At 32.3% G+C, this 13,621-nt stretch overlaps 1 protein-coding gene across 2 annotated transcripts in view; it reads right to left on the bottom strand.

The window, feature by feature from the left end:
* Positions 1-840: 840 nt before the first annotated feature.
* The window catches only part of LOC113403549 (ubiquitin carboxyl-terminal hydrolase 35), a 33,577-nt gene continuing 20,796 nt past the window's right edge, over positions 841-13,621 (bottom strand). The window contains exons 8-12 of one of the 2 annotated variants that reach the window (XM_064220241.1): positions 13,263-13,442; positions 4,208-4,345; positions 2,597-2,664; positions 2,075-2,474; positions 841-1,986 (exon numbers count right to left, since the gene is read on the bottom strand). In XM_064220241.1, the coding sequence (XP_064076311.1) occupies positions 1,575-1,986; positions 2,075-2,474; positions 2,597-2,664; positions 4,208-4,345; positions 13,263-13,442 (1,198 nt within the window). In that variant the 3' untranslated portion in view covers positions 841-1,574. The remainder of the gene's footprint in view (positions 1,987-2,074; positions 2,475-2,596; positions 2,665-4,207; positions 4,346-13,262; positions 13,443-13,621) is intronic. The other variant, XM_026644130.2, reaches the window with a different exon arrangement.

The raw sequence follows: 13,621 nt of genomic DNA, 5'->3' as shown, positions 1-13,621 counted from the left end.
AAACATAAACGATAATCCATTAGATTTAAAACAGTAACACATCACACATTTTATTAATGATAAGGATTAAACATTCTAAGTCAATTAAAATTCTCCATGCCCTATTTCAGTAGCTTCTATTCTAAGGATACATACCTTATATAATAACATGAAGTGTTGCCGAATAATAGATGATTACATTTAATTTTGATTATTTAAATCAATAATTTAAAATGATTATTATATGTATAAGAGGCAGACGTATAAGTCTGTTATAATAAGATCTGATCTAATTTAAGAAGTGTTTTTTTTCGAGCTACTCCAATCATATTAACATCCTTATAATGATATCCATATTATCATATTTTTTTTAATTAAAGCTATAAATTAATAAGACAATCCAAAACCTTTTATTTTGAATATACAAAGTATAAATAATTTATACAATGATTATTATATATTGAAAAATTAAACTGCACACAGTTCATGGGTAAATAACAGTGTATATATAATCATATATAAATATACAGCACTTGTCTGTAATTTTATTAATTTGTGTATTATAATAAATATTTACATATTTACAATCCTCATCTCATCGATGAATACATATCAAAATAGAATAATCCTTTCTGTAGATAAAATATTTCATAGTCAAAATTGAAATTTTTATATATAATATATATCTATGGTTTTTCAAGATGGCTACTTATTGTAGTATTTTTATATTTTTCGACAATACATTTACATTTTGAGGTACCATTTATAGGAATAAGGTAGATAAAATATTATACGTAATAATTAATTCATTCCTTTACAAAAACCAAAAAATATATAATTCAATACAACATATTTAGTTGATGAACCTTATTCCACGTCTATGGAATAAAAAATATAGATATTGCTTGCGAATCGAAACCTGGAAACGTCATGTACTTTAATAGATTTAAAAGATTTCGATGCAATAGCCGCAAACAAGATAGTCAACTTTGTTAAAATATTACATAATATGTAACAGTGAATTATTATGACACATGAATAAACATTAGCTGTTTAAGGTTAATTTACAAACGTGAATATTCATATTCATTGATGAAATATCTTTTTTACCTAGTGTCATAATAACCGATAATTAAATACGTAATCTACTAATACGCTGCTCATACTGGGAGATCTGAAGAGTTATCCCTTGTGAGAAGAAAACGAGCACAATATGTGTAGATCAGTAAGTGTATATCGACCAAATTCATCGTAATTCTATAATGTAATTCATTGCATCGTTTAATAAATACTCTATCGTAGCTATTTCCAGAATCGAAGTCAATTATAAAATATTATAAATCTTGAATGATTCGTAAGACCTTGTTACAGTTATAGTACCAGCTTTGTAAATAACGTGCAAGCTAAATACTAAGCTTGTTGATATAAATAACAAAAAAAATAATAACAGTAAATATATTTTAACTAAACTATATACCGTAACTTTGATATTTTATGCAAAATAATACGTCTAGTACTTCTAAAGACCTTAGTCTTTATTCAGATTCTACATAGTCCAACACCGAAAAATCGATGAATTTGTCGGATCTTAACCGTCATGGACGCGTTAGACGGATTTTGCGCACAGTATCAACGTAATGCTTATTGTGTGCCATTACCAATTCCTGAAGTTTCGGCGGCAACTCTTCCAGTGAAGGTGCCGTACCTTCCTCAATATCAGTGCGCCTGTAAAATAGTATGTACGGCGTGCTCGACCGGTTAAGGCCGTTCAATTGGCCCTCATCAGCGAATGTAACTTCGTCATCGTTGTACTTGTGCCACTGATCGTTATCCTTGGCGAGAGTGTAGTAATGACCAGAGTCCAGGGTGGTTCCTGCGTGAATCACGGCGGCGAATAAGTTGTATACGGAATGTACCGCCTGCGAACGGACCGTCGGCAGTGTTACCGAATGGTTGTGATACATCGAATGCATCAGTTTCGTCTGCACTTGCAGCTTTGAATCGAACCTGTGGATTTATAAATATATAATGCTGGAGTTGTGATTGAATAAAGTCACGCATGAGCATTACCTTCAACTATTAAGATATAACTTACTTGAAGTTCTTAAGAACCAGAATGAGATATTTTGGCGTGGTTTCGATGAGCACGCTCCTCTCCGCATCTTGAAGACCACCGCAATCGCGACATTCGTATTTGTTTTCACCGGAGAGACTTTCCTTGGAGCAATAATACTCCAGAAGACTTTGGACGCTGTGTTGCCAGCCTTCTGGTTTTTCGGGAAAAGCCAACTGGAGGTCTCGAAACACGTCGCGTGATAAAGATGATGCGTGACACACGGTGCATTCAACACGAGTCAGCAAGACGCCTCCGAACATGCTATCAATGAAGGAGTCACGACGTAGAAACGTAGCATCGCTCATACGAAAACGTTTCTTTGGTGGAACCAACGTCTCTTGCTCGCCAGAGCTGCGTTTGTGGCCACTTGAACTAGATCCTGAGAACAAAATTCATTGCTGTATCCAAATTTACTATTTTCTCGTCTAAACTGAAACATATAATTGCATTTGTAAACTTATGAAACGGAAAAAATATTTCTTCAAATACATTTGAACATACCAGCAGCACTACTGCCGGGTCTCGGCGAAACAGAACGACGACTATGGCTCGATTCAGCATGATCATCGCTGAAATTAATAAAGTGACCTTCAATTTTGTACTTAGTTTTACTATAACTCACAGTTACCTTGGCGAATATTTTTGAACAGATATAGGAGGAATAAATGTTCGTTAAACTTGAGATTGTAAATGAGATAAAATTTACAACAAATTTTTTTTTTTAAATTATAATTACTACCAACTTCTATACACTTATCAAATCGGAATATTGCCAGGATGAAACCCTAAAAAAATATTCAAACTTAGTACTCAAAATCGACCGTAATGAATTGCTTGACTTCATTATTCCCTGAAGCCGTAATACAGTTTTTCTTTTTCTTAATTTGTAAACAATAAAAGAGTTATACAATTGTGCGGGTTTCACTGGGCCATTGTGATGGACAAATAAGCTCCAACCTCGACATAAAAGTCCAGAAAGGATTTAAGACACGAAACTTCTCTGGAAACTCGCAATAAACAGCGTATAAACGGTCCTGATATTTTTGTTATTATTTAAAAATTTTTGATGGACTATATAGTAGAGATCCTAGTAAAAATTTACTATGAAAAGCTATTTCTACTTACGTCAAAATAATACAAATTTTTTCTTAAACTTAATTTTTTTCTTAATAGGAATAAGTACTCAATTTATTGTTTAATTTTACCCATCGGGGTGCATTCCAGTAACTTGTAAATGTTTTTTATTTTAACCAAAAACCCTAACATTTTGTTAATGTTGTTTTGTTTACATTTATATCTTGAGAAACTACAGTAACACCGTATAACCTTCCACTACCTTTCCATTAATACCATTAATACTACTATTGGGAATGTAATTTTAGTATAGATTGCTAAACAATATTAAGTTTTAGTTATTTCATTTTTCTTCAGGGTATAGACATACAATATTCTATTCAATGTATTGAACTAAACAGTGATTCCTCAGACGTTGACTGGCAAGGTTTCCAATTATAAATTTTATTTCTATTTGATTAAAATAAAATACATTAAAGGCTTCATTGAATATTAACGGCGCTTTAATATTTCTTCATTATATCCATCAAAATAAAATGGACGGCGAGGGCGAAGGATAAATACTTTATTACTATGTATTTAATAACATATATACAATAATATAAAGTTTAACAACCATCGAAAAATGTTACGGACAAAATATTGTTAATAAATTAAAGGCAATGTTTTTCTGTTAATTTTTTTCTTTGCCAGCTAAAATAATATTTTAAAAACTTAAGTTAAAATTAGTTTATTGAAATTCTAAAGTTTCAAATTAATGGAGGTTATAAATTTTTCCAAAGGCGTATTGTTTTTACAAAATAACTTGCCTGTTTACAGAGTAAAGTTTACACAAACATGGTTTCACACCAGGGTAGGTTTAGTAGGTAGGTGAGGGCCGCACTGGACCATTATGGAAGGCGTATTCTCAAAATTGTGTTTCTTCATTCTATATTAAAATGTTTTACAGGGTTTTTTTTAATACGATATTACAAAAAAATTCGGGAGTACATCGTACGATCGTAATTATCTAAAATATATTTTTAATATAATATTTACCCGGCGTGTGGGGATTGTTGCTGAACATGAGGATGAATCATGCGCAGGCGGCTGGCACCGTTGAGCACAGGCGGCCTGGTGTAATCGAAATTTCGATCCGAACAATGCTCGTAGGACTGCAGCAACTCGAACAGATATCTGTAAGGAAGAGAAACCTAATTTTTATATATGTATTTTTATACTGTAACCTTTAAAAGTTTAGTTTTCTTCTTTGTTTCCTAAAATTCTGAATATGAGGGCAATAAAACGTTAAAATAAGTGAGTGTTAATTTCGCCGCGTATTGATATTTGATCTGTATTCCGAATCTCGATATAGTGGCGGTTAACTTACGGACATGCAGCAAAAACAGTTAGTGATTGAGGAGCCTATATGGATAAAAGCGCATCATTGGACATTGACATCGAGCCCACAACCCTTTTATCCGGCGAAAAGGACCACCACACCTTAATATTTGAAACTTGAAGGAAGACGAGTCCACTACACAGTACATATTAAAATACATACAAGTATGTGCGCAAACACAGGCGCGCTCTATTATACTCTCACTTTCATAATGCGATCCGACCTGACCGGAAAGATTAACAATTTTACGTGATTTTGGAGACACGGGATTGTACACACATCCAGCATCGAGTCTCCAGCCCGTCACTGAGAATTTTTCGACAGAAAAACCTATTTTTTTTATCAGCCAGACCTGGGGGGTATTAGCCATAAATCTGCTTTAACAGTGCATTAACTTATGAATTATCATCTAAATATGTGTTAATGTAGTATTTCGCAAATTAGATATTCGTACATTATTAGAACAATCATTAAATTAAGCAAACAATGCCTCAACAAGAGTTAAAAAAAAGTATAAAAAATGCCTTTTAAAATATGTTTTGTGTAATAAGATTTTACGAAACAAAAAGTTTTGCAAAGAAAACCTAAAAAAACAATTAAAATTGTAAAGAATGGGCTGTTGAATAGGTATTCAAAGCAAATGAAATTAATGTGATTAATTTTGAAATTCTTAAAGTAATCTGTTTAATATTTGCCGAATAAAAGACGCAACGCACCTTCGAATTTTCCTTTTATTTTATTCTCGCTAGTTTCAATACCAATTCGCGTAATATTTAAATTATATACTTTTAAATAAAATTAGACCTGTATATTTTTCTTTATATTGCTGTATCTGTGACGTTGCCGCACAATAGTGTATGAGTGGTAAATAAAGATACAGCGCCTATTTGGTTGATCGCTTTCCTTCTAAAAAGTTTGTGAGATCAATATATAATATAATGAGAATTAATAAACCTAGTGACCTGAGCGAGTGAGTTTTAAGTTATTATGGAAGCACATTAAATTATATATGGCTTAAGAAGGCAGACCTTTCCAACGAACCTCCTTTACAATAGTAATTAATCCTTTAAATTAGTAATTGTAATTACAGATCAAAATTGACAATTTTTTTATAAAATTATTAGTTGGACGGGCAAATGGGCCATCTGATAGTAAGTGATAACCACTGCCAATAGACATTGGCGCGGTAGGAAATTTTAACCATACCTTCCATCACAAGTGCCCTACTAACCTTGGGAACGAAGTGGTTTGACCCTTGTGCCTGTAATCACACTGGCTCACTTATCCTTCCAACCGGAACACAACAATACTAAGTATTGATGCTTAGCGGTAGAATATACGACGAGCGGGTAGTACCTATACTATCCAGACGGGTTTGCACCAGGTAAAATGATGAATTAGTTAAAAATCTAATATTCAAAATAGCATCGTCGACAACTCAAAGGATTTTAAGTGAAACGGTGATGTATTTAAAAGTAGTGTTGTTCGTCTTACTTAAAAAAAAAACAAAAATATGTTTAGACTATTCAAAGAAAAGCCTAGCTCTACCCGGGCTTGACACCCGCGCATGTGCTATGACTCAATTATGCATTATCGATCGAATATTGCGTCATTGTTTTGAAGTCTTGCATTTACTAATAAAACATTCATTAAATGAAAGGGCATAACGCAATTAGAGGGTATTTTAAAGTACGAAAATTAGTTGTCAATACGCGACCATGCAAGCGCTGACGGACTATTAGTAGCATGATCGATTAACCTTCGTAACTCATTCGCGTAATAGAAGCACAGCTTGATCGAAGAAAAAACTTTAATCTCTTTTTTTTATTTTATTAATTGTTAAGTAATGTATACAAAAAGTATTTTAAAATATATACAGATATAAAAACTTGTCTAATTTTTAATTTCAGTAGATAATTTTAATTTTGCCACACTTATGAAATTTAAGGGTTAAAATTAAACTTCCTATAACCCGCGTATTGAAACGATGAAATATGTTTTCTTTAAAAAGTAACGTTTCCCGCTCTTTAACTTTATAACTAGTGGCTATGGCTAACTTTAAATCGCCACGGTAGTAGCGTTTATGCATACACCACATTTAGCCGCACACAAAACATATCGGTCCATCAGACCGAAGCGGGTATAGCTTGCAGTTTTAAATAAACAATAATTTTGTTAATACGTGTTTATGTATTATTCTAATTATTATTAAATTTACGAAATATACTTAATTTAATGTGATATTTTATAAGCCATAAATTGGACGAGAGTGAAAAAGGAAGCTGTTAGAAGCGTATGACTCCGACGAGATGAGATGAAAACGACAGTGACATTAGAGTATTATTAATATTGAAGAGCAGCAACAAAGAAGTGATAGAGAGCATTCTGAGAGCCAAAAGGAGTTCCCAGCAACTTAAAGTGATTACTATCTAGGCAAAGATGGCCAGACCTAATATTATCCATGTAAATGTTAGTAAGAAAAATTGGGAAATTAAATAAAATAGGTGATGAATCGAATTCACTCCGATATGTTTTTTACAAAACATATCAATCAACATGCTGCTTTTAGTCTATTACAATGGTTGTAATGAAAGACGCTAATAAAAGTAAATACTTTCTGTAAATACTTTGTTTTACGATTTTACATATTCCTATATAATATTAATTTTACATTGATATTTTAAGTAATATATCAAAATAGAAGTATCACTCTTGGTCTCATAGACCTTGCGCGGTTGTATGTGATAAATTATATGACGCGGGTATAGAAAGGTTAATTACCGCTCCTTAGTTTAAGTTTTACATCTCAAATGTAATGGCTGTCAATAAATTATCAAAGTAACGACAATATCAATTTAAAAATTAGATATTACGTGCATTTTTATTTAAATCGCCTGTCCAACTTATCAAATTAGCTTTCTCTATCTGTCTCTCTCTAGCCAACACCTCTACTCGGTACATTTAACTAGCATTGACATTACAAACTGAAGCTGAAGACGAACACGGCGCGCAATTTTTACACATGAACGACTTTCTCGTCATGATATATTTGAGCAGATCTAATAAGATGTCTAGGTGTATTTCTGCACAATATTATTTCGCATTATTCGCGTATACTATTTCGCGAATTACAAAAATATTTCATTTTAAAGCTTTGTAAACTGGTAACACTTAATATAACAGTCTGAAAACGTTTTTAGGAACGTAGCGTGTGAAGTACAACCAAGAAAAAGATTTTCAATATATAAAACAACACTAACTTTAATACTAAAATGAATGGTGTTTTTGTCACGTCCTTTATCATTCTCCCGATTGAGTTGAATCTTTGTACAATTGTTGTGGATACTTGCGTGAAGGTTTTGTAGTTCAACAGGTGGAGCACCCGCCTTCGCGGTAATAACAAAAAGAAATTAAAGAGTCTGTCCAATGCATTCTGGACATAAATGAGTACACGATACTAATATTTTAAAGGTTTATATTTCAAAATAAAACAGTGACATGTTAAGTGACAAATTGGGATGATTTGAATTTTGAGAGATCTCCAATCGCTCAGAAAGAATCGGGAATTAATTCTCAAATTAATTTCATGATTCGTAACTAAAATTTCCGTCAGTTTTTACTTTTTTCTCGTCATGAAACTGTCGTTGTCCGGTTTCTTTAATATCAATTCATACATTTAAGTGATACTGCCGGCTATCTATGAATCTCATGTCTTGCGCGCTTTAGTTCAATTTCAAATTGGTTTAAAGCTGGATGCCTACGCAGCAAACTACAAAACAAATACTTCAGGAGAGAACATAAGAGGGTTGTCGTTGAGTTGTAAAATTGTCACCGTAACTGTATACTTGTTAACGTGAGCGCTGTCTTGCAAAAGCAAAACGCATTGAGGGGTTGTCACCTTCGCTTATATAGAAGAGGTAGAGAGTACTATCAGGTCTTATTTTAAAATGACATTAATTCTTCCTCACTATCTTAAATATCTATGTCCATTATCGTTGCAGCTAATTCTAAGCACATTATCTTTTGCATCGAGTTAGGCTAAATACGATGGATGATGATGATGGTTCACCCCCCAGTTATCGCACATTGCAAAATCAGCGTAGCTTTTTACCAGACCGCTTAAAAGAGTGTTTAAATTCGCTGTTTCTTTTGATACGGCCTGATCATTTACGGTACAGCACGGCACTTACCACACGCCCGTGGCGGGGGTCTCATCAATTCTCGACATTGTTTGAACTATGCTACTTGTAAAGCACTTACTAGGACAGCTTACTAGGACAATGACATTCATAAAGGACTTGTATGTCACACATTATGTTTATCGTTATGATCTTATTTCGCCATTATTGCTTTTACAATTTGACGACTCGACATCTTTACTAAATGATTACTTGAAAATGATTACATATGATATTGACTGGTAAACTCAGAAATCAAGTTAAACAAAGAAATATAATACCAGCGATATAAGAGATCTTAATATCGCGTCGGTAGAAGAATGGAAGTTCATGCTTCAGAGTTTTAATGATAACTAAATAAAAAGTATGCCCTACTATGACAAGAATGCTGACAATTTTCAAGTAAAAGAAGGAAGCTCTGCTGTAGGGAAACTTTTACCTGCAGGAACAATTTTATCTACTAAATGCAAACATGATAAGATTATTATAAAGCAACCATTTATATCACTCCTTTCAAACAGAAATAATAAGCTGTTTAAATTGAATAGTATTTCGTGTCGGATACAATATACCAGGTAGCAATAACATTTTCGACAACATCGAGGTAGCAATAACATTTTCGACAACATCGATCACTTGTCACGGCATGTAAGCTTTTACATTGATTTAAATCCGTGGGTAGACATTGTATTGGAATGGAAACTTTCAGCATCTGTCATTTTTACAAATTAAAATCTGATATCACGGACTTCGAATATGAATAATTATTCGACGTATAAAATAAGAGGATTTTTTTAAAATAAATATCGTTATATAATTTCAAAACTGTGTGGGTATTTGATGCAAATCCTCTGTTTAATTACGTAGTTAATAATATGTGATGGAAAACACCGATGAAGCCGAGCCGAATGCAGTCTTTACTTAGACTCATTTCGCAATCACTCGGTTAAATGTATAGTTATTTTTGTTTGCATTACATGTTTGTCAGTTTTAAAGTGAATGTTTGGTCACGGTTCGTTTTGTTTTGAAAGATCGAATCTTTCAACATACATTTTCATAAAATATGTTCATATTAAGTTAATTTAACTAGTATCTGGCCGACTGATATGAATACGTTGTTTTTTATGTCTGTCTCTCTGAGGAGTTATCAGTTGTAAAACTGAGGCCACTCAAAACTTCCAGCAGAGCGTCACTTCTCGTCTTATCGTCATGGTGTGATTTGAATAACAGTCGCTTTTATCAAAACAATGCATTAATTGCATTGATATATTGTTTCTTAATTAGCTTATTTATTTTTAGAGAAAAATTTCAGTCAATATACGTCTTATTTATATTTTACTAGCAACATGTCCCGGCTTAACGCGGATACAAAAAAGGGTTCATATACAACTCTTAGATAGAAGAACGTAGAATATTCTTTATTTTTTTTCGAGCTTCCTAGTCGGTTGAATTTTTGGCCTCTTCTGTGCTATAATATGCATATAAACCTTCTTCTTGAATCACTCTGTTTATTGATGAAAATAGCAGTAAAATACTTTGCGTAGTTAAAAAAAGCGACTTATTTTATACTATGTACAGACAATATTGTTAACGAAAACATCTTTATCGGTCGGCGTATTGTCATTAAAACGATTTGATAGATGATAGATATGTATACGACACGACACGATAGATAAATTAACGTGCTCTCCGCGTTCTCTGTTATTCACGTTCAATTATTGAATATGTTGTTACATTAAAAAATATTTTTATAATTTTAACCTTTTTTAAAATTATATAAAACGTCACAAAAGTGTCAATTCGCTAAAATCCGTGGCGTTAACCCATTTCCCACTTCCCATATATCGATATTGCTAGCACAATACATCATTTTGGCATTTTCTTTGAATTTAAATAATAAATAAATTATATTTATTTTATCAGTGCAGTGAAATAATTATTAAAATTAGATTTTATTATCTAATACGTTTGTTGTATTTGTTGGAAGTCATTTTGCATCGTTTCAGATTAAATTATTAGCTGCCATCCAATTTAAAGGTTAGTATTTGTATGGAAATGCCTTATAATTGGCTTTTATTAAATTAAATAATTATTCCATAATTATTTCTTTGATTTAAATATGGATATAATTCCTATTTAATTTTGGTGGTGATACTGGCCACACTCCCGCAATCTTTCAAAGTTTCAAGAACTTTCGATTTCGTTCTTTTTGCATTTTTACACCTTCGGTTTAACACCGAATTCAAACTTCAAATTCGATATATTGAATATATCGGTGAGTTACCTTAATAGTTGAGTTTCTTAATTTGTAATTGGTTATTACTCCAGTGCTTTAACAGCATATATCTTTTCAGAATATATTTATAATGGAGTTTTGAAGTTTGATAAAAACTTTATACAACATATTTCTACCGACCTTAAAAAATTGTAAATCTTTAAATCTTCTTTTTGCTTAAATGCGTTGGTTTGCTATTCAGAAAGTCATAGTCAAGTTTAATTTGTGTTTTACAGTGATTTTTGACCAATTGGAATGATTCTCCGGAGTTGAAATCATCATTTAAAATAAGCAGGACTTTGAACCTCCAGAAGGTAAATTACTGCTTACATCCCTCGTTAAAGGTATTTATTTCTTGGTTATTTACTTGATTATTGAACCTGTATATTTCGTATTGCAGGAGGTTTTTTGTTTTACCCACCACATGGATTTGAAATATTAAGTGTGGACGGCTGCAGTTTCCTGGTTGAGTGTGTCCAGATAGCTGCTGGTGCAACTCCAAGGATGGCATGCCTGTTCCCTTAGATATAAACAATATCCACGTGTAGCTGGAAATTAGGTGATGTACCCACTTTAATTTTTTATACCAACTTAATTACACCGGCCTGGCGAACGGTGTATTAAATAATTAAATATACAATCTTTAAATCGTCAGTGGCGCCTAAATTTTAATATTTAATAAGAGAAATTATAATGCATTAAATTTTCAAACATTCCTTTTATCCCAAGTGACACCCACGCTGAGTCTAGCTGGCATATATTTTTTTAATTATCTATAGTACAAAAGCTTAACTAAACTCATTGTAAGATTTATAAATTTTGGCTTCTACAATTAAACAGTTATATAACAAAATCGTTTCCTTCAAATCCATACCCGCAGAAAAAGGTAACAATGTAAAAACCAGAATTATATTCTAGAAATAATTAATCTGCTTATCAAGAAAAAATAAGCTATTTATAAAAAAGTATATTCACTCGAAACAATATTTTTTCAAATTAGTTTTTGTTACGTTTTGTGTCGTGAATTTTGTCAAATAATTAATTGAATGCTTTTATTTGATTATTATTCACACAAAAGCATAGCGTATGTCTGATCTGAATGTGTTAAAATGTTTTTTTATGTCCAGACTGCAGTAAGCATTTCTATTATTCCCTTCATTTTATACCTTCACTAGGTATACGAGCGTAGTCGTTTGTCGTTCGCCTTCCATTCTCTCGTAATGCAACATCAACTATGAGAAATAAGGATAACGACATGAACAGAGGGAAAAATCTTTTAAGGATTATTTAGAAGCATGTCTGCTATCATCGGAAAGTAAGGCATCGGAACTAATGAGCAAAAAGACGAATACGTTTATTCACGGTATTTCTGTACTCTGTGTACTTGAAGATGAATAGCTTTACCCTTCTAACTGGTCCATGCATTTCTTATTCTCATTCATGTTTTCCATTTATTTATAGCAGGGTTGTCAACTCAAGTAAAATTTGATTTAATGCTATTATACTAAATTTCGAAATGATATACAAATGCAAACATGCTATTAAGTGAGCTATTAACAAATTAAATATATTTTTAAATTGTATTTTTATTAGATATTTGCGTCTTCCATCTACTGATAACGATCTAAAAACTTTTCTCCTGCTTGTCGCCCCTGCTCTTACGGGTGCGCATTTAAAGTTATGATGTGATGACAACATGGCATACATTCAAATTCGTTTCTTCTATACTACAATTATTCATTAATAATGAATACAAATCTTATCCGTGTTTTTGTTACTTACCATATTTTTTTGTAATATTTATCAATATAAAAACATTGAATTTTAAATTTAGCCTTTTCGGCATCTTTCATAATTTATTGCGGTCACTTCCCATTTGAACGTGATCGTCAGTATAACGTTTCAAGTAAAACAATATGGAGTATTTGTGGGCAGGCCACCTGCCCGAAGCCACTGCTTTCTACCACAATACTGGTTATTAAAGATCTAAATATTGGCGGTATTATTCTTGTCGGTTGTTTTGTACAAAAAATCCCTTAGTCAGCTCTAACATTATTTTAAATAAAAGTAGGATGGCCTCATTCTACTATTCATGAAACAAGACGTTATCCTTTCAGTCGTCATCAACTGAAACGCCTAAAGTTTCCAAAAAATACTTAAAATAATAATAACTTAATATAATGAATGAACGCTTCGAGATATAATTTAGTAGTCAGCCTCAAAATTTAAAACATTTAAAGCATTAATAGAGACACTTACCCCAAGAACTCCGAGCTGTCGTGTTGATTGTCCCTTGTGAAGAAAGGTGGTTTCACGACACTGAAGAATTCAGACGGATTCAGCTTAGTCGATATGGAGTGCATCATCTCAGCAAAGAGAACGCTCATTTTCGCCCAATACGGCACAGCGGTCATCTTAAGCACAACGTGTGTACTAAACCTGATTGGAAAATGCATTAAATTAAAGTTGAGTTTAATTTGTTTAGGTATTTAAAGGTTCTTAAATTATTCCATAATACTAAAACACATTTCACGGCGCAACAATGCATTTATTTCAAGGTTTACAAATATGACAACGAACACAATTCAATAGAAAATTTTCATTCGCACTAAAATATA

Source organism: Vanessa tameamea, chromosome Z (genome assembly GCF_037043105.1).
Source record: "Vanessa tameamea isolate UH-Manoa-2023 chromosome Z, ilVanTame1 primary haplotype, whole genome shotgun sequence".
NCBI lineage: Eukaryota > Metazoa > Arthropoda > Insecta > Lepidoptera > Nymphalidae > Vanessa > Vanessa tameamea.
This window is presented reverse-complemented; position numbering and strand designations above follow the sequence as displayed.